Consider the following 27,983-nt stretch of genomic DNA (forward strand, 5'->3'; position numbering starts at 1 on the left):
CTACACTCTTGTAGCTTTGGTAATAGTAGAGTGTAATCTATGAGAAAATGGCAGCACATAACTTACCTCCCCTGATGCCACAGCTTCCCCAGGTACAAAAAGGTCAGGGTAAATATTTTTCACGAACCAGTCAAATGGTTTGCAGTTTAATTTCTTTCTCAGAGCCTTCCTCTCTGAAACGTCTCCATATTCGCCCTGCAGACAGACATTGAATATATTACAGGTATACCCACGATACCGTGAGATTAAATTGTTAATCAGACATTGATGTGTATTAGATCCTCGGGTCTGTCCTAAACAGACAATTTTTACAATGTGTTACTGTAGAGGTATGGGGTGTAAGGAATCTTGATTTGAAGTATATGATACTACTTTTTATGTGCATATCGAATATATATCCTTTTTTATCAAGGGAACAAATACAAAGTTAACTAGATTTGATGCAGATCAAAACACGGGATTTCCAACAGGAAAATGATCAAAGATATGTTCTCGAACTGACGACCGCTTTTAAATGTTTCTCTTCGCTTCCCTTTGCTTCCCTTCTCTGACAAACCTATTTTGTAGGTTTCACTTGGTGTATTGGCCTGCATCACTTACTGGTCACCGAAAACAAACATTTAAACATACAGTGAGTTAATTGTTCCTGGACATAGTGAAGCTGACTATCATGCCTAGTAAGTTTGGAAGATGTACCTTGTTTGTGGATAAGGGCAATAAGACCACAGTAAGGAGACAGTCTCTACGTAGTTTGAATGTTCTGTAACGGGTTATTGCCCTTTGAACGTGTGCTAGTCTACAGTAGCTGACTGAGTAGTGTAGTGGGGGATTCCCAGAGTGCTGTTGTATAGGAATAAAGTTCGTAAATGCCGTCATATGGTCCGTCCACTATGTACGTCAGGACGATTAATTGAAACCATGTTTGTTTCTCTATCGGTTGGGTTTGCCACGCCAAAGAAAGGTGATGTTTACCCACCGCAGGAGAGGTGTAAACTGTCCACATTTTTATTAAGATTGATATAAATCAAAGTACTGAGAGTACTGAAAGCACTTGATAATCGCACAAAAATGACAAATGGAAATCCCTAATAACAAAGTGGTATATCTTCGTCATTTTTGATGCTATGACCTTGAAACTTTGGAAATACCTTGAATAGACCTTGCTCTTTAATATTTAAAAACAAAATGAACTGATTTTATGATTTTTATTTTTGACCTATATTTGACCCCATAACGAGGCTTTGAACTTGAAATTCTCTGATAACATGTCACGGAAAAAAGTTAGCCCCGACTAAGCTCTACCAGAAGTTTGAAGCGTTCATGCAGTACAACAAAAGCTTTCGAAGTTATCGTCGTTCGAAAAACGTTTTTAAAAAACTCCATTTTTAGATCTGTGACCTTGACCTTTGACATTATGATCATGAATTTGTTCGCAATGCCATGTGTTTCTTGTCCTCTAATACGTACTGAAATATGAACGTTGTATCTTTATTCGTACTTGAGATAGAGTGTCGACAAGATGATTCGACCCCTGTGGCCTTAAATGTAGGTCAAGGACAACGATAACCCAAAACTTTTATAGGAAAGCCTACATACTATGAATGTAGCAAATATCAACTCTGTATGTGTCTGAATGAAGGAGAAGAAGCGTTTTGAGGAAAATGCTGGAAATTTTGAATTTTGGCGGGAAAACGAATTTTTCAAAGTGGCATATCTTCGTCATTTTTGAAGCTATGACTTTGAAATTTTTCACGTATACCGTCATTAGAACATGCCCTTTAAGATGAAATAAAAATATAACTCAATTTGAGATTTTTATTTTTGACCTATATTTGACCCCATAGCGAGGCTTTTAACTTGACATATTCTCTGAAAGCATGCCATAGGGAAAAGTTAGCCCAGACCAAGATCTACAAGATCCACATAACGTTCATGCAGAACAACGAACGCTTATTAAGTTATGATCGTTCTAAAAATGTTTTAAAAAATCGTATTTTAGGTCTGTGACCTTGACCTTTGATATTATGATCATGAATTTGTTCGCACCGTATGTTTCAGTTGTACGCTACCACATACTGAAATATGAACGTGACATCTTAATTTGTTCTTGAGATAGAGTGTCCACAAGAATTCTGGAAATAAGAATAAGAATAATAATAATAAGAAAAACCTAACAATAACAATAGGTATTTCCATCCGAAATGGAAATCCCTAATAATTCCGCTCACTTAAACTACCACATTGGTGACATTTCTGTTATTAAAACTACCACATTGGTGACATTTCTGTTATTAAAACTACCACATTATTGATGTTTCTATACTTACTAGATCATTGTTAAATCGTTCATAATAATAGTTTTTGTAGTCGTCCATCCAGACCTCGGCCAATCGGATTGAGTTTTTCTTCACCACATTGACCCCTGACCTCCACTTGTATGGACTGCGTTTCCTGAAGATGTGACCAACATGTGAACAGGGGATGATCTCCAAGGTCCCTCCACACATCCACACCTGGTTAAGAGGTCAAAGGTCAATTAGACATCACAAAGTTCAAAACCTTAATATGTTGGGTGAATACATTATTAAACAAGTCCAGGAGTTTCAAGGTCAATTGTGACCTTGAAGCAGGATAGTGACCTTTAGTCTTTCCTGAATGACGAGAAAGATGTCATGCACATTTTTCAATTTATATTTTTAATAGAAATCTTAAAAGAATTAACTTATGATGATGCCAATACAACTGTAATGGCACAAATTTCAGGAAGAATACAAGTATTAAGGACTATAAAAATTATACCTGTAGAATTCAGGGCTCTCTTCCCCATTCTCTGCTTAGTCACATTGGAAAATATACATTGACTGTCTACCCAATAAAAACACTGGAGGTCTCCTCCTTGCTGTTCTCAATTGCTATGGTACAGAGTTGTAATACAGATAACCAGGGCAAACCTGTGTATATAGGTCAGCCCAGACCATCTTTATATTCTATTGTGTCCTCATGAAAAGCTCAGACACGCAAGACCTGGTAAATTGGTCAAATTGTCTCCTCTCATGCTAAAGGCTGTGTTATAAGAAATGTCAGACAAATATGTGTATTACCACTGAGTGGAACTATAAAAATGGCTGCCGTACCCCCTGGGGCCACGGGTAAGGACCTGTGACCTCTCGACATGCGGTCGTAAATATTTCCACAAATTTAGTATGACGTGTGCTTTCAGTCCCTGTGTTACAGTAAAACCAACCACAAGAAACATTCTCTACTTCTCATTGGGCAATTGTGTTTATTCTTGTTTGGTCGCTACGGTAACATATCCCATTCGCTGCCGTAAAACTGCTCCATTGAATTCAAGAAAAATCTGCATTGCATGTGTATGTTGAAGAAAGATGGTCATTATTCTGTAAAATAGATCTCATTCAAAGACAAAGTTTCACTAATTTCTTTCTGCTTCTAAATTGTCCCTTGTCATGATGCATAAAACAGCCCCTTCAATTTCTTCTGTTGGCACAGCAGACAAGTTTTTTTTAGATCTAAATATACACTCTAGGAGCTGACAACAATCTGAATTGAACACTGTCTGCAGAAATGTTGAAAAATCCCATCAAGTTAAGGTTGTCAAGCATAATTCTTTGAAATTTTGGGAGATTTTAAAACAAATTTTCCCATATATTTTGATGTGAGGACAGAATCAACCAAAGCCGACACGAACTGAACGACACACTGGTAAAGCATACTTATTTTATCGCACTCCAAAGTTTACTGCATTACGGAAATAGAAAACAATGTACAGGAACTTGAATTGGAGTGCCCATGGTTGAGTGCCATATCTAAAGTGCAAATAGTGTTAGGATAAGATTCTGCTGAAATATGTATGCTTACAGTATTCCAAAAATACAATGTACATGTGATCTGAAGGATTGAAATTCCTTTATCAAGTAAACCATACACCCCAATAAAGACGATGTACATGTGATCTGAAGGATTGTAATTCCTTTATCAAGTAAACCATACACCCCAAAAACACAATGTACATGTGATCTGAAGGATTGTAATTAGGGGCCCCGTATCGGAGATACGGGTGCCCTATAGTAATCACTCTGTCTGTCTGTCTGTCTGTCTGTCTGTCCACAAATTTTGTTCCTGGCTGATATCTTTAATATTTATTGACCGATGTACATGAAACTTGGTCAAGATGTTCAGTTCATAAAAATACACATTGAGGTAAAAAGTCAAGGTCAAAGGTCAAGGTCAAATTTTACATTTTTTCACTGATGAACATTTTGTTATGACATTATGAAGCAAAGTTGATCAGAATTAAACCAGGATTCAACTGACAAAAGGTCAAGGTCATCGGGTCAGGGGTCAAGGTCAAATTTTGTAGCTTTTAACTAGTGAACATTTCGCTATGACATTATGAAGCAAAGTTGTTCGGAATTAAACAAAGAGACACACTGAGGTAAAAAGTTGAGGTCAAAGGTCAAGGTCAAATTTTGCATCTTTTCACTGATGAACATTTTGTTATGACATGATGAAGCAAAGTTTATCAGAATTAAACAATGAGTCAACTGACCAAAGGTCAAGGTCAAGGTCATTGGGTCAAAGGTCAATGTTAAATTTTGTAACTTTTCACTGGTGAACATTTCGCTATGACACTTTGAAGCAATGTTGTTCAGAATTAAACAAGGAGTCAATTGACCAAAGGTCAAGGTCACGGTTAAAATTTTGTACCTTTTCCCTGATGAACATTTTGTTATGACATTATGAAGCAATGTTGTTCAGAACTTAACACAGAGTCAACTGACCTTAGTTCAAGGTTACTGGGTCCAAAGGGTCAAGGTCAAGTTTTGTATTTTTTACTGATGAACATTTTGTTATGATATTAAGAAGCAAAGTTGGTCAGAATTAAAGAATAAGTCAACTGACCAAAGATCAGGGTCACTGGGTTAATGGTCAAGGTCATTTGGGTCCAAAGGTCAAAGACAAAGTGGATCTCTGACTTTGACCCTGGCTCTTGATGGAGAAGGTATATAAGGTGAAATAAAACAAATCAAAGCTAACAAATGAGTATTGCACCGGTAATTACATTTCTGTTAGCCCAGCAAATATGGAGGTGGAAGGAAACACATCACATCATAGTACATGTAAAATGTATATTTTGCTTCCTTGCGATTCTTTTTGAAGTCCAAATGTCAAACGTCAAGCTCAGCTATATGGGCAGATTGNCTTTTAACAAGTAAACCATACACCCCAAAAACACAATGTACATGTGATCTGAAGGATTGTAATTCTTTTAACAAGTAAACCATACACCCCAATAAAGACAAAAGTAATTCCTTTAACAAGTAAACCATACACCCCAATAAAGACAATAGTGATTCCTTTAACAAGTAAACCATACACCCCAATACAGACAACAGTAATTCCTTTAACAAGTAAACCATACCCCCCAAAAAAGACAATAGTAATTCCTTTAACAAGAAAACCATACACCCCAATACAGACAATAGTTATTTCTTTAACAAGTAAACCATACACCTCAAGAAAGACAATAAAGACAGTAAGGTGCGTAGCTTTTATGACACTGGTAGGATATTACCTTCTGGCGATACAGGTAGTCTCACTTATGTCATTTCTTTTAACAATGAATATTTTTTAAGATAAATGGGGTATCCATATCCTATCATCCAAGATATGTGATAAATCTTAAGCAACCAAATACTATGTATATCCTAATTGTATTAATTGTATATCTATGTACTGTAAAGCACTTTAGAGTGGCTTATGTTAGCTAGATAGGGCGCTATATCAAATACACCCCAATAAAGACAATAGTAATTCCTCTAACAAGTAAACCATACACCCCCATAAAGACAATAGTAATTCCTTTAACAAGTAACCATACACCCCAATAAAGACAATAGGAATTCCTTTAACAAGTAAACCATACACCCCCATAAAGACAATAGTAATTCCTTTAACAAGTAAACCATGCACCCCCATAAAGACAATAGTAATTCCTTTAACAAGTAACCATACACCCCAATAAAGACAATAATAATTCCTTTAACAAGTAAACCTTTCACCCCAATAAACACAACAGTAATTCCTTAAACAAGTAACCATACACCCCAATAAAGACAATAGTAACTCCTTTAACAAGTAAACCATACACCCCCATAAAGACAATAGTAATTCCTTTAACAAGTAAACCATACCCCCCAAAAAAGACAATAGTAATTCCTTTAACAAGAAAACCATACACCCCAATAAAGACAATAGTAATTCTTTTAACAAGTTAACCATACACCCCAATACAGACAATAGTAATTCCTTTAACAAGTAAACCATACATCCCAATAAAGACAATAGTAATTCCTTTAACAAGAAAACCATACACCCCAATAAAGACAATAGTAATTCCTCTAACAAGTAAACCATACACCCCCATAAAGACAATAGTAATTCCTTTAACAAGTAACCATACACCCCAATAAAGACAATAATAATTCCTTTAACAAGTAAACCTTTCACCCCAATAAACACAACAGTAATTCCTTAAACAAGTAACCATACACCCCAATAAAAACAATAGTAATTCCTTTAACAAGTAAACCATACCCCCCAATAAAGGCAATAGTAATTCTTTTAACAAGTTAACCATACACCCCAATACAGACAATAGTAATTCCTTTAACAAGTAAACCATACATCCCAATAAAGACAATAGTAATTCCTTTAACAAGGAAACCATACACCCCCATAAAGACAATAGTAATTCCTTTAACAAGTAACCCATACACCCCAATAAAGACAATAGTAATTCTTTTAACAAGTTAACCATACACCCCAATACAGACAATAGTAATTCCTTTATCAAGTAAACCATACCCCCCAATAAAGACAATAGTAATTCTTTTAACAAGTTAACCATACACCCCAATACAGACAATAGTAATTCCTTAAACAAGTAAACCATACACCCCAATACAGACAATAGTTATTTCTTTAACAAGTAAACCATACACCTCAAGAAAGACAATAAAGACAGTAAGGTGCGTAGCTTTTATGACACTGGTAGGATATTACCTTCTGGCGATACAGGTAGTCTCACTTATGTCATTTCTTTTAACAATGAATATTTTTTAAGATAAATGGGGTATCCATATCCTATCATCCAAGATATGTGATAAATCTTAAGCAACCAAATACTATGTATATCCTAATTGTATTAATTGTATATCTATGTACTGTAAAGCACTTTAGAGTGGCTTATGTTAGCTAGATAGGGCGCTATATCAAATACACCCCAATAAAGACAATAGTAATTCCTCTAACAAGTAAACCATACACCCCCATAAAGACAATAGTAATTCCTTTAACAAGTAACCCATACACCCCAATAAAGACAATAGTAATTCCTTTAACAAGTAAACCATACACCCCAATACAGACAATAGTTATTCCTTTAACAAGTAAACCATACACCTCAATAAAGACAATAAAGACAGTAAGGTGCGTAGCTTTTATGACACTGGTAGGATATTACCTTCTGGCGATACAGGTAGTCTCACTTATGTCATTTCTTTTAACAATGAATATTTTTTAAGATAAATGGGGTATCCATATCCTATCATCCAAGATATGTGATAAATCTTAAGCAACCAAATACTATGTATATCCTAATTGTATTAATTGTATATCTATGTACTGTAAAGCACTTTAGAGTGGCTTATGTTAGCTAGATAGGGCGCTATATCAAATGTTGTATATTATTATGGAATCAAAGTTTGATTATAAGATAAAGAGGTTTTTCAAAATCTGATACAGTTTATCTCTCAAATGTAGCCTTGTACATTACTAGGACTCTGAATTACCTGTAACAACCATAACTAGTATTAGCAACGCCATAATATCCCGAAGTATGGAACATATATATATATATGCAAACCTTCATTCCAGAATCACCATAATATCACCTGGTTCCACTGCACATAGATATGGTACATCATGATGCTATATAAAGCCCCATATATGATTAACTGAACAGATGATTTCAACATCTGTAGTACTGTCTGGCAGCCATGTTGGTTTTCGATGTATGTATACTCACTCTGAAGGACATTTCCAGGTTCTCTCCACCCCAAATATCCATTCCTGGGTCGTAGGTACCGATTTTGGTAAAGTATTCACGACTGATGGAGAATAGTCCTCCGGCCATTGTGGGGGATCTGTAAATATAGAAACAGAGACATCACAGACAATATTCCATATATAACACAACATCAGGAAGTTTATAACTGTCCTCTGAATGCCTACACAGCCAATCAGAACTCATCTATAATCTATATATTCTATATGACTATAATCTATATATTCTATATAACTATAATCTAGAATAAAAACAAATTTTTCAGATCGTCCGCTATATAGATATATAGATCAAATCTATATATTCTATATGACTATAATCTATATATTCTATATGACTATGATCTATATAATCTATATGACTATGATCTATATATTCTATATGACTATGATCTATATATTCTATATGACTGATCTATATATTCTATATGACTATAATCTATATATTCTATATGACTATGATCTATATATTCTATATGACCATGATCTATGTATTCTATATGACTATAATCTATATATTCTATATGACTATAATCTATATAAATAAGTAGTCACATGTGGACATTTTTGAGCTAGTTTTCTCAAAGTGAAAAACACAAGCATTTACACACGTGAAATTTCCACTTCACAGTATTTGACAGTTGCTGAGATAGTCTGTCGACACAAGTAGCATTACAGGCAGTAAACATTATGAAATGGTCACTGAAGGGCTATTTTTAAGTGACATCTCACAGAAATGTGAGAGACTGGACAGTATTTGATGGATTGTCCTCTCATACAAGTAGAACAATAGTGAAGATCTAGATTGAAAGTCACTGATGTCAGCATTTCTAGGTAAAATAAATCTGTCTGTTATTTTTCCTGATCAGAATGGAATCACGTTAAAAAATGTAAAGCTTTTTCGACTGATTACATAGATTCTGTTCTAACCACAGGTATGAAAGTCTGTTCTGGTTTAAACTGTACAATTTCAGTTGTACAAATGAAGTCCGAGAAAAAAGCATTTGATCTACGATGTTATTCATGTATACAAGCTCAAGTGATAATAACTCCATTCAAACCGACCATGGCTTAGAGGCACCTTACCAGTGTCATCAAATCAAGCCAGAATTCCAAAATAGAACCAGTGTTCCAGAAATGGTTTCTGAACAATTTAATTCCAAAATGGGAAAAGCAAAATGTACCACTGCTGCACTAGTGGCAGCAATGGTTATGTCATCCTACACTCAGAGGCAAGTATGGACATTGATCTACAGGCTGAATATACCCAAATATCCTCAGTGATGACTAGAAATAAAATGTCCGGCCCTAACACACAGTGTTATGGAAAGAAAGTCTCCTTTTGTTACAGATATTTTTTTATAAGGTACTTCTTCAAAACTTGTGGAAACTATCTCAATAAACAAATACAAGGGACAACTCTAAAGTTTCCTGTGAAAAGATATATGAGAATTTGGGCGATGTTGTAGTGCTTCATTTCTGGAATGAATAGATAATGGGTGGTTGGCTGGCACAGTGGATAGCGCACTCCCTCGACTAGGTCTATTTACAAGTCTGCTGACAAATCCACTGATCTATCAGCTGACCAGTCTATTTACAAATCTACTGACCATCAACTGATCAGTCTATTTACAAGTCTACTGACCATTGACTGATACAAATCTACTGACCAATCAATTGACCGGTCTATATACCAGTCTACTGACCAATTGACTAAGCGGTCTATTTACCAGTCTACTGACCAATTGACTGACTGGTCTATTTACCAATCTACTGACCAATTGACTGACTGGTCTATTTACGAGTCTACATACTGACTAAGCGACTGACCGGTCTATGTACCAGTCTACTGACTAATCAACTGACCGGTCTATGTACCAGTCTACTGACTAATCAACTGACCGGTCTATGTACCAGTCTACTGACCAATTGACTGACCAGTCTACATACCAGTCTACTGGCCAGTCTATGTACCAGCCTACTGACCAATCAACTGATCAGTCTATTTACCAGTCTACTGACTAATCAACTGACCGGTCTATGTACCAGCCTACTGACCAATCAACTGACCAGTCTATTTACCAGGATACTGACTAATAAACTGACCAGTCTATGTACCAGTCTAATGACCAATTGACTGATACAGATCTACTGACCAATCAACTGACCGGTCTATGTACCAGTCTAATGACCAATTGCCTGATACAGATCTACTGACCAATCAACTGGCCGGTCTATGTACCAGTCTAATGACCAATTGACTGACCTGTCTACATACCAGTCTACTGACCAATCAACTGACCGGTGTATGTACCAGTCTAATGACCAATTGACTGACCAGTCTACATACCAGTCTACTGACCAATCAACTGACCGGTCTATTTACCAGTCTACTGGCCGGTCTATTTACCAGTCTACTGGCCGGTCTTTTTACAAGTCTACTGACCAGTCTATATTTGTACCAGTCAACTGACCAATTGACTGACTGGTCTGTTCACCAGTCTTCTGCATGCTGGAGTACATGGGCTATTAGTATGCAGACGCTACACCACGACCTGATCAAGTCCTGCTCAGATTAGATCAGCTGATGGAAATTTAATTTGGGCGATGATGGCCACAACTAATATCTTGGTATTGATGGGTCGATGCTGAGGTAGACACTGATGCTGGGGACTGTATCGGAGGGAACAGCCTTCTGTTCTCATACACAGTCTTATATAATTTTAAATACTTCCACAGACATATTTCGAAAAAGAACAAGTGACACTCTCCTCGACCCTTGCACCCAATCTGTCCAACACCTGAATAATCAGGACAATTCAGTATCACTTGATCTTAATTACAATCAGTATAAATCCCCCCCCCCCAACGTACCATAATTTATAACATGGATGATCTAAGTATTGTTATTACCTATACAGTGTATAAGGTTTAATTTGATGATGTCCCTATGGAGTGTGTAACGATGTTATCATGAAGTTACATTTGTGATAGAAGTTATCATAACGCTATGTTTTGTGATAGATGTTATCATAGCGCTATGTTTTGTGATAGAATTTATCATAATGCTACATTTTGTAATAGATGTTATCATAATACCATGTTTGTGATAGATGTTATCATAATGCCACATTTTGTAATAGATTTTATCATAATACCATGTTTGTGATAGATGTTATAATGCCACATTTTGTAATAGATGTTATCATAATGCTACATTTTGTAATAGATGTTATCATAATACCATGTTTGTGATAGATGTTATCATAATGCCACATTTTGTAATAGATTTTATCATAATGCTACATTTTGTAATAGATGTTATTATAATACCATGTTTGTGATAGATGTTATCATAATGCCACATTTTGTAATAGATTTTATCATAATGCCACATTTTGTAATAGATGTTATCATAATACCATGTTTGTGATAGATGTTATCAAAATGCCACGTTTTGTGATAGAAGTTATCATAACACCATGTTTTGTGATAGAAGTTATCATAATGCCACATTTTGTTATAGATTTTATCATAATGCCACATTTTGTTATAGATTTTATCATAATGCCACATTTTGTAATAGATGTTATCATAACGCCACATTTTGTGATAGAAGTTATCATAATGCCATGTTTTGTGATAGAAGTTATCGTAACGCCATGTTTTGTGATAGATGTTTTTATAACGCCACATTTTGTGATAGAAGTTATCATAATGCCATGTTTTGTGATAGCTGCTATCACAACGCCACGTTTTGTAATAGATGCTATCACATCTGCTATAAAGCACTGTAAGCCTTATTATGAGAAATGGGTCAAGCTATTCTTAAATACTTGTATCAATGATTGCTTTTGACGTGTTGAGAATTTGGAGGAAAAGCAAGAAAGATTTCTAGCTCTAATGGACATGTTTTTCAATTGAATTTAGAAATATTTCTAACAAGTGTTTTTCAGGCCTACAACCCTCGTCAACAATGAATGGCCTCTCGGGATTACGTGGACTTCACAACACATTAGCAGAAAACTTGATTGCATAATGAGCCCGGCAATACTTCTTTCCGACTTTAACAAATACTGCAGCAAATGATAAAAAAAAAACAATTCTGCCAATATGTACTCGCTCAATTTAACATTGAATGCAATGCCCTATAGTAAAACGTAAGAACACGCCCGACGTAGCCCGTAACACTGTAAGAACGCGCCCGACGTAGCCCATAACACTGTTTGTAAGAGTACAAGTCATTGGATACCCTAATTTGTCATATTGATTTAATTTTTATCATCGGAAATCCCTGCTAATGACATAAGTTGAAAATTTACCAGTTTTATTAGTCCAATCTTTTTCCTTCAGAACGTCAGCTGGTAATCAAGTCTGTAAATTAAACACTTCCACAGCCCAGAGTTGCTATTACTCGAAATCCATTGTTTTATCATTGTTAAGTGAATCATTAGAATATGTATGGTTCAATTCATATCTTGTGAAATTCATTTTGATTAAATCTGAATTATTTCGCCCATTCTAACATGAAAATCAGAAGATACCCTTAAAGTAACAGACCAGAATACAACCAACACACATAATAACAGGAGGATGCCATTTAAAAAAATAACTGAAATTACATCACTTAACTATCATTATAACCCCACCACCACCACCACCACCACACACTCCCAACCCAACCTAACCTCATCCCCCATTACATGCTCCCCAAACCCTTTCAAAACTAGCCTTGTATCCAACGCTACATGCTGCCAGCCCTCCATTCCAATCACCTAACTAAATGCCCCAACCCACTTCAATACAAGCCTTGTGTCCCACATTACATGCCCCCCTCCCCCTTCAATACAAGCCTTGCGTCCCACACTACATGCCCCCCCCCCCTTCAATACAAGCATTGCGTCCCACACTATATGCCCCCTACCCCCTTCAATACAAGCCTTGCGTCCCACACTACATGCCCCCTCCCCCTTCAATACAAGCATTGAGTCCCACACTATATGCCCCCTACCTCCTTCAATACAAGCCTTGCGTCCCCCACTACATGCCCCCCCCCCCTTCAATACAAGCCTTGCGTCCCACACTACATGCCCCCTCCCCCTTCAATACAAGCCTGGCATCCAACACTATATGCCCCCACCCCCCTTCAATACAAGCCTTGCGTCCCACACTATATGCCCCCTACCCCTTCAATACAAGCATTGCGTCCCACACTATATGCCCCCTACCTCCTTCAATACAAGCCTTGCGTCCCACACTACATGCCCCCTCCCCCTTCAATACAAGCCCTGCGTCCCATACTTCATGCTAGCCCCCCATTACAACCTCCTCAACTACATGACCCCTACCCCCTTCAATACCAGTCTTGTATACGACACTTCATGCCCCCACTCCCCTTCAATACTAGCCTGGCATCCAACACTACATGCCTAACTCCCCTTCAATACAAGCCTGGCATCCAACACCTCATGCCTAACTCCCCTTCAATACAAGCCTGGCATCCAACACTACATGCCCCCACTCCCCTTCAATACTAGCCTGGCATCCAACACTCCATACCCCACTCCCCTTCAATACAAGCCTGGCATCCAACCCCTCATGCCTAACTCCCCTTCAATACAAGCCTGGCATCCAACCCCTCATGCCTAACTCCCCTTCAATACAAGCCTGGCATCCGACACTACATGCCGAACTCCCCTTCAATACAAGCCTGGCATCCAACAGCTCATGCCTAACTCCCCTTCAATACAAGCCTGGCACCCAACACTACATGCCTAACTCCCCTTCAATACAAGCCTGGCATCCAACACTTCATGCCTAACTCCCCTTCAATACAAGCCTGGCATCCAACACTACATGCCTAACTCCCCTTCAATACTAGCCTGGCATCCGACACTACATGCCTAACTCCCCTTCAATACAAGCCTGGCATCCAACACCTCATGCCGCCAGCCCTTCATTACAACCTTCTCAACTACATGCCCAACTCCCCTTCAATACAAGCCTTGTATCCAACACTACACGCCACCAGCCCCCCATAACAACCTCCCTAACTACATGCCCTCATCATGGAGCCCCTTCTGAACAAGACAGTAGACAAGCTCATCACTGAATGGTGATGTGCGAGGACTGTCAAATCCCTATATTCACATCCATACTTCAGGACCACACATCAAAACACTTATAATGTATATTCTACAACACAATAATGAATGTTTAATATTTTCTATTACCCACCTACATCAACTGACAGTGCACATAATATGCCTTACTATAAATAGCCCAACCTACCTTGCTCCCAAAGGGTGATATCTCGATGACAATCTATTTTACAATACTATTATCTCTTATCTTATATTATGATCTACATATACCTGATTAAGCCATTATGCTTGGAAAAAAACACTCAGCCAGTTTTAAGTGATATATATTACAGCCAGTTTTAAGTGATATAGATTACAGCCAGTTTTAAGTGATATAGATTACAGCCAGTTTTAAGCGATATAGATTACAGCCAGTTCTAAGTTATATAGATCACAGCCAGTGTTAAGTGATATAGATTACAGCCAATTTTAAGTGATATAGATTACAGCCAGTTTTAAGTGATATAAATTACAGCCAGTTCTAAGTTATATAGATCACAGCCAGTGTTAAGTGATATAGATTACAGCCAGTTTTAAGTGATATAGATTACAGCCAATTTTAAGTGATATAGATTACATGCAGTTGTAGTTAAGTTTATTTTAAGATATAGGATTGATCTGTGCATTTATCCTCTACACTGGGTTTAAAAAAGAATACCAAAAAAAGACATAAAAGTCAATTAGTGACATCACAGCCTTATTAAAATCTTGTTTGCACCATCCAGTATTTTTTATATTCTGTTTTATCAAGTATTGATCGATGGTGCTGATACCACATTCTGGCAGACTTACGTACTTTTAAGATACAAAACTTGCTTAATTTCAATATTTGAGTGCTGTGGGTGTAACTTTTTGTATGGTCTCTAGTGCCCTTTGATCCTGACATGTTGTACATAAACTGCATGTAAGATCAATATATTAATATGCATTAGCTGATATGTATGCCTTTTTTACTTAAATTTTCCAGATAACCCCTATAATTTTTCCAACCTACAGTAACTGACCCCTCTCGTCTTAAGACACAAACTATTTTTTTCCGCTTTGTGACATTAACATGACCTCTCCCACCTCCAGCCAAAAACTATTTTTTTCCCATCTCCTGACACTAACTGACCTCTCCCACCTCCAGACACCTACTAATTTTTCCAATGTCATGACAAAAACTGATTTTTTCCCACCTCGTGACACTAACTGACCTCTCCCACCTCCAGACACCAACTAATTTTTCCCCACTTCGTGACACCAACTAACCTCTCCAACCTCCAGACACCAACAATTTTTTCCCCCCCTCGTGACACCAACTGACCTCTCCCACCTCCAGACACTAACTATTGTTTTCCCACCTCATGACACCAACTGACCTTTCCCACAGACATCACATCCATGTCTTCTGTCAATCATTCCTATATCCATTCTTGTAGACATGTGGGGCTACAGACAAAAAACTCCTCTAATTTCCCACAATTTCCTGGACGGATTTGAATCGTAAATCAATTATCCATGTTAGTGGCAGTGCCGTGGAAGCCTATATATGGTTTACAGGTTGATCTCGCCCCTGTAAATCTCCGCCACACAGCGCTCCAATCTATTGAGCTAGCTAATTAATAAATCATACAGCGAGCGTGGCACAGGAAGTCCCTTTCGACATTCCTGTCTTTGTGATATCCGTACAATAGAGCTTCATTCGGAAAACCTGAATCAAAGACAAAGATTTCTGAGGAAATTGTGTGCCGTACAGCCATTATCACAATGTGGTGCTGACATACAGCTACTACTGACACAAGAGGCGACCGATCAAATGTCAGAGGCTAACTTCTACACAAGTTTTATATCAGCCATAAAATTCATTTTACTGTACCCTGTACACAAAAACAACCATGCAAGCAATATCATATCTTCCTAATCCTCTTGTGTTTCCGACTTACATCATAAATCATGTCACAGTTGTCTCCCCTTACAGATCCATATATAAATCATGTCACAATTGTCTCCCCTTACAGATCCATATATAAATCATGTCACAATTGTCTCCCCTTACAGATCCATATATAAATCATGTCACAGTTGTCTCCCCTTACAGATCCATATATAAATCATGTCATAGTTGTCTCCCCTTACAGATCTATATATAAATAATATCACAGTTGTCTCCCCTTACAGATCAATATATAAATCATGTCACAGTTGTCTCCCCTTATAGATCAGTATATAAATCATGTCACAGTTGTCTCCCCTTACAGATCTATATATAAATCATGTCACAATTGTCTCCCCTTACAGATCCATATATAAATCATGTCACAATTTTCTCCCCTTACAGATCCATATATAAATCATGTCACAGTTGTCTCCCCTTACAGATCAATATATAAATCATGTCACAGTTGTCTCCCCTTACAGATCAGTATATAAATCATGTCACAGTTGTCTCCCCTTACAGATCTATATATAAATCATGTCACAATTGTCTCCCCTTACAGATCCATATATAAATCATGTCACAATTGTCTCCCCTTACAGATCCATATATAAATCATGTCACAGTTGTCTCCCCTTACAGATCCATATATAAATCATGTCACAGTTGTCTCCCCTTACAGATCAATATATAAATCATGTCACAATTGTCTCCCCTTACAGATCCATATATAAATCATGTCACAATTGTCTCCCCTTACAGATCCATATATAAATCATGTCACAGTTGTCTCCCCTTACAGATCCATATATAAATCATGTCACAGTTGTCTCCCCTTACAGATCAATATATAAATCATGTCACAGTTGTCTCCCCTTACAGATCAGTATATAAATCATGTCACAGTTGTCTCCCCTTACAGATCTATATATAAATCATGTCACAATTGTCTCCCCTTACAGATCCATATATAAATCATGTCACAATTGTCTCCCCTTACAGATCCATATATAAATCATGTCACAGTTGTCTCCCCTTACAGATCCATATATAAATCATGTCACAGTTGTCTCCCCTTACAGATCAATATATAAATCATGTCACAGTTGTCTCCCCTTACAGATCAATATATAAATCATGTCACATTTGTCTCCCCTTACAGATCAATATATAAATCATGTCACATTTGTCTCCCCTTACAGATCTATATATAAATCATGTCACAAAGGTCTCCCCTTACAGATCCATATATAAATCATGTCACAATTTTCTCCCCTTACAGATCCATATATAAATCATGTCACAGTTGTCTCCCCTTACAGATCAATATATAAATCATGTCACAGTTGTCTCCCCTTACAGATCAATATATAAATCATGTCACATTTGTCTCCCCTTACAGATCTATATATAAATCATGTCACAAAGGTCTCCCCTTACAGATCCATATATAAATCATGTCACAATTTTCTCCCCTTACAGATCCATATATAAATCATGTCACAGTTGTCTCCCCTTACAGATCAATATATAAATCATGTCACAGTTGTCTCCCCTTACAGATCAATATATAAATCATGTCACATTTGTCTCCCCTTACAGATCTATATATAAATCATGTCACAAAGGTCTCCCCTTACAGATCCATATATAAATCATGTCACAATTTTCTCCCCTTACAGATCCATATATAAATCATGTCACAGTTGTCTCCCCTTACAGATCAATATATAAATCATGTCACAGTTGTCTCCCCTTACAGATCAATATATAAATCATGTCACAAAGGTCTCCCCTTACAGATCCATATATAAATCATGTCACAATTTTCTCCCCTTACAGATCCATATATAAATCATGTCACAGTTGTCTCCCCTTACAGATCAATATATAAATCATGTCACAGTTGTCTCCCCTTACAGATCAATATATAAATCATGTCACAAAGGTCTCCCCTTACAGATCCATATATAAATCATGTCACAATTTTCTCCCCTTACAGATCCATATATAAATCATGTCACAGTTGTCTCCCCTTACAGATCAATATATAAATCATGTCACAGTTGTCTCCCCTTACAGATCAATATATAAATCATGTCACAAAGGTCTCCCCTTACAGATCCATATATAAATCATGTCACAATTTTCTCCCCTTACAGATCCATATATAAATCATGTCACAGTTGTCTCCCCTTACAGATCAATATATAAATCATGTCACAGTTGTCTCCCCTTACAGATCAATATATAAATCATGTCACAAAGGTCTCCCCTTACAGATCCATATATAAATCATGTCACAATTTTCTCCCCTTACAGATCCATATATAAATCATGTCACAGTTGTCTCCCCTTACAGATCAATATATAAATCATGTCACAGTTGTCTCCCCTTACAGATCAATATATAAATCATGTCACAAAGGTCTCCCCTTACAGATCCATATATAAATCATGTCACAATTTTCTCCCCTTACATATCTATATATATATCAGGTCACAGTTGTCTCCCCTTACAGATCTATATATAAATCATGTCACAAAGGTCTCCCCTTACAGATCCATATATAAATCATGTCACAATTTTCTCCCCTTACATATCTATATATATATCAGGTCACAGTTGTCTCCCCTTACAGATCTATATATAAATCATGTCACAATTGTCTCCCCTTACACATCTTTATATAAATCATGTCACAGGTGTCTCCCCTTTCATAAATATATAAAAATTATGTCAAAGTTGTCTCCCCTTGCGTCACTTACATTATGAGTCTAGACATAATCCTGTAACAGATGACTCCCTTGAAATGCAATCTAGTTATAACTCACATTTCAGTTGTCTCCCCTTCAATATGAGACCTGAACATAAATTTTGAGGATGGTGTTCCATTGTACAAGCATATAGACATCGATAGTGTCACATTCTTTGCCCGCAAATGTCAATTATGAACAAAAGTCTTTGATAGAAAATCAATTTCCAACTGGGTTCATAACACATAGAGCAAGTGCAGAATCGTCACATCTTTTTAAAGGCCTTTTTTCTTCAGTACACTTAGAGATTACTGTCAAAGGATTGTAAAATCCTACTTTTGTTGAATAAAATCTTTGTATCTATGTACCAAGTGAGATTCCCATTATTTAGTGAAGATAATATTCCTGAAAACTATATCTACAATAATGACAACATATACCTTTGCTCACCAGTAGTGATTATCAACTGACTTATCCAGTCAACACAGATCTATCGGGTCCAGAGGGTCTACAGGATTTCTACAGATACACCTGTTTTTTCCTTATTGGACACTTCCACTCTACCTTAAGGGAAGGGGTGCTACATCCTGTTTTTAAAATGTAGAGTTCCTTGGCCCAACCATGTTCCATACCAAATCTAGTCAAACTTCTTTAAGCTATTCTAGACTATTAGCATTTTATGGAAAAGTTGACAATGAACACTTATGTCTGAAGTGTGTAGATTCTATTTGAGAATACTCTCACTCTATTGTATATAAATGATAACCAATCCTCACTAGTTGGACATCGTCTCTGTAGCCTTCTGGTGTAGACTTGAAACATGTCGATTAGCAAAACAGCGAAATATTGTCATTTCTTGACTGTAGGTGTCAAAATTTTTCCCATCCATAAATGGTTAGGAAGACGTGAAGATAAAAACTGGCTTGTATGGGCTGAGTGAGACTTTCCAAGGGAGCCGCGTGGTTCCCTATAGGGCTGTAGATAAGAGAGCTGCTAACATGGCTATTTTAGGACCCCCCGGAGAAACCATCTGTGAGCAGGTGTGAGGCAGGAAGCTCCATTACAGATCACAGATATCCAAGTCGAGTTATTGATTTAAAAGTAAAATAACTTAACACTACGAGACAGGTCTCCAGCACATTACCACGGAAACGAAACAAGGAACTTTGCCCCCATAGAAATCAATTTTACTTTTAAAACAGCAAAAGAAAAGGTGATAGAGCTGACGAGGACTGATGTTTGATCATAGCTCTATATATACATACACCTCACACCTTACCTCAACATGTTTGTCCTCCTACCCTCTTTTATACAGCTGTAAAATTTCATGAATTTTTCAAATGTCTAGTAAATTGAAGATAGGGGTGAAGGAAAAACGTTAATTAAATCCATAATTCTTATCGATACTTTTCTAGCTCTCACCATGAGGGTTATCTTGCTCCTGGCTGTGTTCCCGTGGTACAAAGATTAAAATAATAAACTACACACCACTCCACCAAAGTGATGTACACCAGAAGATTACATAATATAGCATGTTACCTCATATATCTTAAGCGAGATTCTAAACTAACAATTTTTCATAGTTACCATGACTACCAATTTTTCTGTCATTATCAATTTCCAACTGATTGTTTCCTATCCAAACAAGGGTTAGTTAGATTTTAGTCAGTTCTGATAAACCACAATGCCAGCATTTCCTATAAATGGTGTGGAGTTTGACGTACCAAACCGTTAAAGACAGCCTAGCTCTTTTAGTGAATACACACTGACAGTCTCTAAACTGATGGAGCAAAGTGTAATTGATGACATGTTTATTGGTTTATAAATCACTAATAGCATGGGTGTGTGGTGGCACGGGTGTGTGGTGGTACACAGGCCAATGGGATCGCCAGGCCCAATACGCTGAGCTCTGTTTCCACTGCTCACTGCCCTATATCCATTGCTCCTTGACCCAGTACGCTGAGCTCTGTTTCCACTGCTCACTGCCGTATGTCCATTGCTCCTAGACCCAATACGCTGAGCTCTGTTTCCACTGCTCACTGCCCTATATCCATTGCTCCTAGACCCAATCCGCTGAGCTCTGTTTCCACTGCTCACTGCCGTTTGTCCATTGCTCCTAGACCCAATACGCTGAGCGCTGTTTCCACTGCTCACTGGGCACTACATACATCGCTATCTGCCCTATGCCCATTACCCCCGGGCTTAATATGCTGGGCAAGTGCACTCGCTATCTGCCCTATGCCGATCTCTCCCAGGCCCAATATGTTGGGTGCTACGCCAATCGCTATCTGCCCTACGCCTATTGCTCCACAGCCCAATACCCTGGGCACTGCATCTATCGCCTGCTGCCCTACACCAATCTCTCCCAGGCCAAACATGTTGGGTGCTACGCCAATCGCTATCTGCCCTACGCCCATCGCTCCACGGCCCAATTCACTAAGCACTACATCCATCGCTATCTACCCTATGCTGATCTCTCCCAGACCCAATATACTGGGTGCTACGTCCATCGCTATCTGCCCTACGCCCATCGCTCCACGGCCCAATTCACTAAGCACTACATCCATCGCTATCTACCCTATGCCGATCTCTCCCAGGCCCAATATACTGGGTGCTACGTCCATCGCTATCTGCCCTATGCTGATCTCTCTCAGGCCAAATACACTAGGCGCTACATCCATCGCTATCTGCCCTATGCTGATCTCTCCCAGGCCCAATAACTAGGCGCTACATCCATCGCTATCTGCCTTATGCTGATCTCTCCCAGGCCCAATACACTAGGTGCTACATCCATCGCTATCTGCCCTATGCTGATCTTTCCCAGGCCCAACACACTAGGCGCTACATCCATCGCTATCTGCCCTACGCCCATCGCTCCACGGCCCAATTCACTAGGTGCTACATCCATCGCTATCTGCCCTATGCTAATCTCTCACAGGCCCAATATACTGGGTGCTACATCCACATCTATCATCAATATGTTATATTAATGATATTTTGAAAGACGATGTTTCCTTTTGTCCGCAAATGTTGAACTAATATCTCATGTAGCATTACTGACACAAAGTAGTGAGTAAGTAAATAAGTTGATATACAAAGTCATCATAAAGTTGTTATAAACACATAAAGGGAACATTGACATTTTATGAAGATGTTTAGCCTGGTCAGTATCAACTAAAACAGAGCTAACTGTTTAATAGGCTGAATTATTATACCTTTCTTCTTTTTCACACTATACAAAAGTAGAAAATAGAAATAATATTCAAAATAACCTCTTTCAAGAAAATAGTCATTAGACCTATTTAGTTTTTACCCTGAATGAGCTAGTTAACCTGCATTCAAATTTTTGCTTTATTTCATGTATCTTTACAAAAGAAATGGAATAATTTTGCTGTTGGTATCCTAAAACAGTTATTTTATGGGTATTTCGGGCTATTTCCCTCACACCCATATAATAACTGTATAGTATCAAGTCTAACAATGACATCACGAACAATACAAATCCCCTAATGTATGCTTATATATAACAGTACATTGGTATGTCTCCCACCAGCAACTTCATCCTCTGATATTTATTAACATAATGGTGTCTATATGTTTTTGCAATGAAAAAAACAAAGACAGCAGTAATAATTTTGTCACAAGTACAAGGCAAAGTACTGCAAGGCAACATAAAATTCATAGTCCCCCAACAGTGATTATTTCTATATTTAACAAACAGTACACTTACGTAAGGAAGCATAAGTCAGAGTGAGGTCATAGTGACCTACTTCCTGTACTCTGCCATCCCAAGATGTCCTTGTACATCAAATCTGGTAACTCCAGGTGAAATAGTAAAGGAAATATGCCCTGGACAAACTTTTTCAAATGTTGAGGTCAGAGGTCAAGTCAAAGGTCACAGTGACCTAATTCTTGCACTCTGTACTCCGCCATCCCAAGATGTCCTTGAATACCAAATTTCATTACTGCAGGTGAAATAGTATATCATCACAAATTCGGCCAGAGAGGACGAGATTACCATCACAAGTTCTAGCCAGGAGAGAACGAGACTACCATCACAGGTTTTAACCCGGAGAAAACAAGACTAGTATCACAAGCTCTATCAAGGAGAAAACAAGACTACCATCACAAGTTCTACCCAGGAGAGAACAAGACTACCATCACAAGTTCTACCCAGGAAAGAACAAGACTACCATCACAAGCTCTAGCCAGGAGAGAACAAGACTACCATCGCAAGCTCTAGCCAGGAGAAAACAAGACTACCATCACAAGCTCTACACAGGAGAGAACAAGACTACCATCACAAGCTCTAGCCAGGAGAGAACAAGACTACCATCACAAGCTCTAGCCAGGAGAAAACAAGACTATCATCACAAGTTCTACACAGGAGAGAACAAGACTACCATCACAAGCTCACGCCAGGAGGGAACGAGACTTCCATCACCAGCTCTACCCAGGAGTGAACGCGACTACTATCACAAGCTCTAGCCAGAAGAGAACAAGACTATTATCACAAGCTCTACCCAAGAGAGAACGAGACTACCATCACAGGTTTTAACCCGGAGAAAACAAGACTAGCATCACAAGTTCTACACAGGAGAGCACAAGACTACCATCACACGCTCTAGCCAGGAGAGAACAAGACTACCATCACAAGCTCTACCTAGGAGAAAACAAGACTACTATCACAAGCTCTAGCCAGGAGAGAACAAGACTACCATCACAAGCTCTACCCAGGAGAGAACAAGACTACCATCACAAGCTCAAGCCAGGAGTGAACGAGACTTCCATCACAAGCTCTACCCAAGAGTGAACGAGACTACCATCACAAGCTCTACCCAGGAAAGAACAAGACTGCAATCAAAAGTTCTACCCAGGAGAGAACAAGACTACCATCCCAAGTTCTACCCAGGAGAGAACAAGACTACTATCACAAGCTACTATCACAAGCTCTAGCCAGGAGAAAACAAGACTACAAGACTACCATCACAAGCTCTACCCAAGAGAGAACGAGACTACCATCACAAGCTCAAGCCAGGAGAGAACGAGACTTCCATCACAAGCTCTACCCAAGAGTGAACAAGACTACCATCACAAGCTCTACCTAGGAGAAAACAAGACTACTATCACAAGCTCAAGCCAGGAGAGAACAAGACTACCATCAAAAGCTCAAGCCAGGAGTGAACGAGACTTCCCTCACAAGCTCTACCCAAGAGAGAACGAGACTACCATCACAAGCTCTGGCCAGGAGAGAACAAGACTACCATCACAAGATCTAGCCAGGAGAGAACAAGACTATCATCACAAGCTCTCTCCAGAAGAGAACAAGACTACCATCACAAGCAGAACAAGACTACCATCACAAGCTCTAGACAGGAGAGAACAAGACTACCATCACAAGCTCTCCCCAGGAGAGAACAAGACTACCATCACAAGCTAAGCCAGGAGTGAACGAGACTTCCATCACAAACTCTACCCAAGAGTGAACGAGACTACCATCACAAGCTATACCCAGGAGTGAACGAGACTACTATCACAAGCTCAAGCCAGGAGAGAACAAGACTACCATCAAAAGCTCAAGCCAGGAGTGAACGAGACTTCCATCACAAGCGCTACCCAAGAGTGAACGAGACTACCATCACAAGCTCTAGCCAGGAGAGAACAAGATTACCATCACAAGCTCTAGCCAGGAGAGAGCAAGACTACCATCACAAGCTCAAGCCAGGAGAGAACGAGACTTCCATCACAAGCTCTACCCAAGAGAGAACGAGACTACCATCACAAGCTCTACCCAAGAGTGAACGAGACTACCATCACAAGCTCTACCCAAGAGTGAACAAGACTACCATCACAAGCTCTAGACAGGAGAGAACAAGACTATCATCACAAGCTCTCTCCAGAAGAGAACAAGACTACCATCACAAGCTCTCCCCAGGAAAGAACAAGACTACCATCACAAGTTCTACCCAGGAAAGAACAAGACTACCATCAACCCAGGAGAGAACAAGACTACCATCACAAGCTGTACCCAGGAGAGAACAAGACTACCATCCCAAGCTCTAGCCAGGAGAGAACAAGACTATCATCACAAGCTCTCTCCAGAAGAGAACAAGACTACCATCACAAGCAGAACAAGACTACCATCACAAGCTCTAGACAGGAGAGAACAAGACTATCATCACAAGATCTACCCAGAAGAGAACAAGACTATCATCACAAGCTCTCTCCAGAAGAGAACAAGACTACCATCACAAGCTCAAGCCAGGAGTGAACGAGACTTCCATCACAAGCGCTACCCAAGAGTGAACGAGACTACCATCACAAGCTCTAGCCAGAAGAGAACAAGACGACCATCACAAGCAGAACAAGACTACCATCACAAGCTCTACACAGGAGAGAACAAGACTACCATCACAAGATCTACCCAGGAGAGAACAAGACTACCATCGCAAGTTCTAGCCAGGAGAGAACAAGACTACCAACAACAGCTCTAGCCAGGAGAGAACGAGACTACCATCACAAGCTCAAGCCAGGAGAGAACAAGACTACCATCACAAGATCTACCCAGGAGAGAACAAGACTACCATCCCAAGTTCTACCCAGGAGAGAACAAGACTACTATCACAAGCTCTAGCCAGGAGAGAATGAGACTACCATCACAAGCTCTAGCCAGGGGAGAACAAGACTACTATCACAAGCTCTACTCAGGAGAGAACAAGACTACCATCACAAGTTCTCCCCAGGAGAGAACAAGAATACCATCACAAGCTCTACCCAGGAGAGAACAAGACTATCATCACAAGCTCTACCCAGGAGAGAACAAGACTACTATCACAAGCTCTACCAAGGAAAGAACAAGACTACCATCACAAGCTCTAGCCAGGAGAAAACGAGACTACCATCACAAGTTCTACCCAGGAGAGAACGAGACTACCATCACAAGCTCTAGCCAGGAGAGAACAAGACTACCATCACAAGTTCTACCCAGGAGAGAACAAGACTACCATCACAAGTTCTCCCCAGGAGAGAACAAGAATACCATCACAAGCTCTACCCAGGAGAGAACAAGACTACCATCACAAGCTCTACCCAGGAGAGAACAAGACTACCATCAAAAGTTCTACCCAGGAGAGAACAAGACTACTATCACAAGCTCTACCCAGGAGAGAACAAGACTAGCATCACAAGCTCTACCCAGGAGAGAACAAGACTACTATCACAAGCTCTACCCAGGAGAGAACAAGACTAGCATCACAAGCTCTACCCAGGAGAGAACAAGACTAGCATCACAAGCTCTACCCAGGAGAGAACAAGACTACCATCACAAGTTCTCCCCAGGAGAGAACAAGACTACCATCACAAGTTCTACCCAGGAGAGAACAAGACTACCATCACAAGCTCTAGCCAGAAGAGAACAAGACTATTATCACAAGCTCTACCCAGGAGAGAACAAGACAACCATCACAAGCTCTAGCCAGGAGAGAACAAGACTACCATCACAAGCTCTACCCAGGAAAGAACAAGACTACCATCACAAGCTCTAGCCAGGAGAGAACAAGACTATCATCACAAGCTCTACCCAGGAGAGAACAAGACTTCCATCACAAGCTCTACCCAGGAAAGAACAAGACTACCATCACAAGCTCTACCCAGGAGTGAATGAGACTACCATCACAAGCTCTAGCCAGGAGAGAACAAGACTATCATCACAAGCTCTAGCCAGAAGAGAACAAGACTATTATCACAAGCTCTACCCAGGAGAGAACAAGACTACCATCACAAGCAGAACAAGACTACCATCACAAGATCTACCCAGGAAAGAACAAGACTACCATCACAAGTTCTAGCCAGGAGAGAACAAGACTACCATCACAAGTTCTACCGAGGAGAGAACAAGACTACCATCACAACCTCTACCCAGGACAGAACAAGACTACCATCACAAGCCCTACCCAGGAGAGAACAAGACTACCACCACAAGCTCTAACCAGGAGAGAACAAGACTACTATCACAAGCTCTAGCCAGGAGAGAACAAGACTACCATCCCAAGCTCTACCCAGGAGAGAACAAGACAACCATCACAAGCTCTAGCCAGGAGAGAACAAGACTATCATCACAAGCTCTAGCCAGAAGAGAACACGACTATTATCACAAGCTCTACCCAGGAGAGAAGAAGACTACCATCACAAGCTCTACCAAGGAGAGAACAAGACTACCATCACAAGCCCTACCCAGGAGAGAACAAGACTACCATCACAAGCAGAACAAGACTACCATCACAAGCTCTAGCCAGGAGAGAACGAGACTATCATCACAAGCTCTAGCCAGAAGAGAACAAGACTACCATCACAAGCTCTACCCAGGAGAGAACAAGACTACCACCACAAGCTCTACCCAGGAGAGAACAAGACTACTATCACAAGCTCTACCCAGGAGAGAACAAGACTACCATCACAAGCTCTAGCCAGGAGAGAACAAGACTACCATCACAAGCTCTACCCAGGAGAGAACAAGACTACCATCACAAGCTCTAGCTGAGTTTAGAACGAATGAGAATGACACTATCATCACATGCTCTTGCAAGGAGAGAATGAGACTATCATCTACAAGTTCTGGCCTGGTAGAGACATATAATTTCCACATGTTTTGGGTGAATGTAGAACAGAGAGATGAGTGTCAAAAAAGAACCCTTCAATTTTACGCTAGAACTATAAAGACCACTTTGCCCTGATCATACTCCAAATGCTTCAATCTTTTATGTGTAATTTGAAATTCTAACTCCATTACGATTCGCTGAACTGTTGAGTAATTCCTACTTCTGTAGGTTGTTAATTTTGTATTTCAGTTTCTTTACTGCTTGTGACATAATTTCACAAATTCTGAAGAACATTCCTAATTTTCTACTTCATTTTCTTCCTTGAATGACGTAATTTCAAATATTCAACACTTTTTTAACACAATTATCGTTTTCTCATCGTAGTCAAATTGGTAGGGGAGTTTTTCAGTTTCTGTTGGC

General features: G+C 39.1%; 1 protein-coding gene across 6 annotated transcripts in view; it reads right to left on the bottom strand.

Annotated features, from left to right (window-relative positions):
- LOC110449732 (polypeptide N-acetylgalactosaminyltransferase 5-like) overlaps positions 1-27,983 on the bottom strand; it is a 211,184-nt gene that overhangs the window by 11,711 nt on the left and 171,490 nt on the right. For all 6 annotated transcript variants that reach the window (XM_021496784.1, XM_021496787.1, XM_021496786.1 and 3 more), the window contains 3 exons: positions 8,111-8,228; positions 2,328-2,513; positions 67-195 (listed from right to left, as the gene is read on the bottom strand). In XM_021496784.1, coding sequence (XP_021352459.1) covers positions 67-195; positions 2,328-2,513; positions 8,111-8,228 — 433 coding nt within the window. The remainder of the gene's footprint in view (positions 1-66; positions 196-2,327; positions 2,514-8,110; positions 8,229-27,983) is intronic.

The sequence above is a fragment of the Mizuhopecten yessoensis genome, unplaced genomic scaffold (genome assembly GCF_002113885.1).
Source record: "Mizuhopecten yessoensis strain PY_sf001 unplaced genomic scaffold, ASM211388v2 scaffold4805, whole genome shotgun sequence".
NCBI classification, from domain to species: Eukaryota; Metazoa; Mollusca; class Bivalvia; order Pectinida; family Pectinidae; genus Mizuhopecten; species Mizuhopecten yessoensis.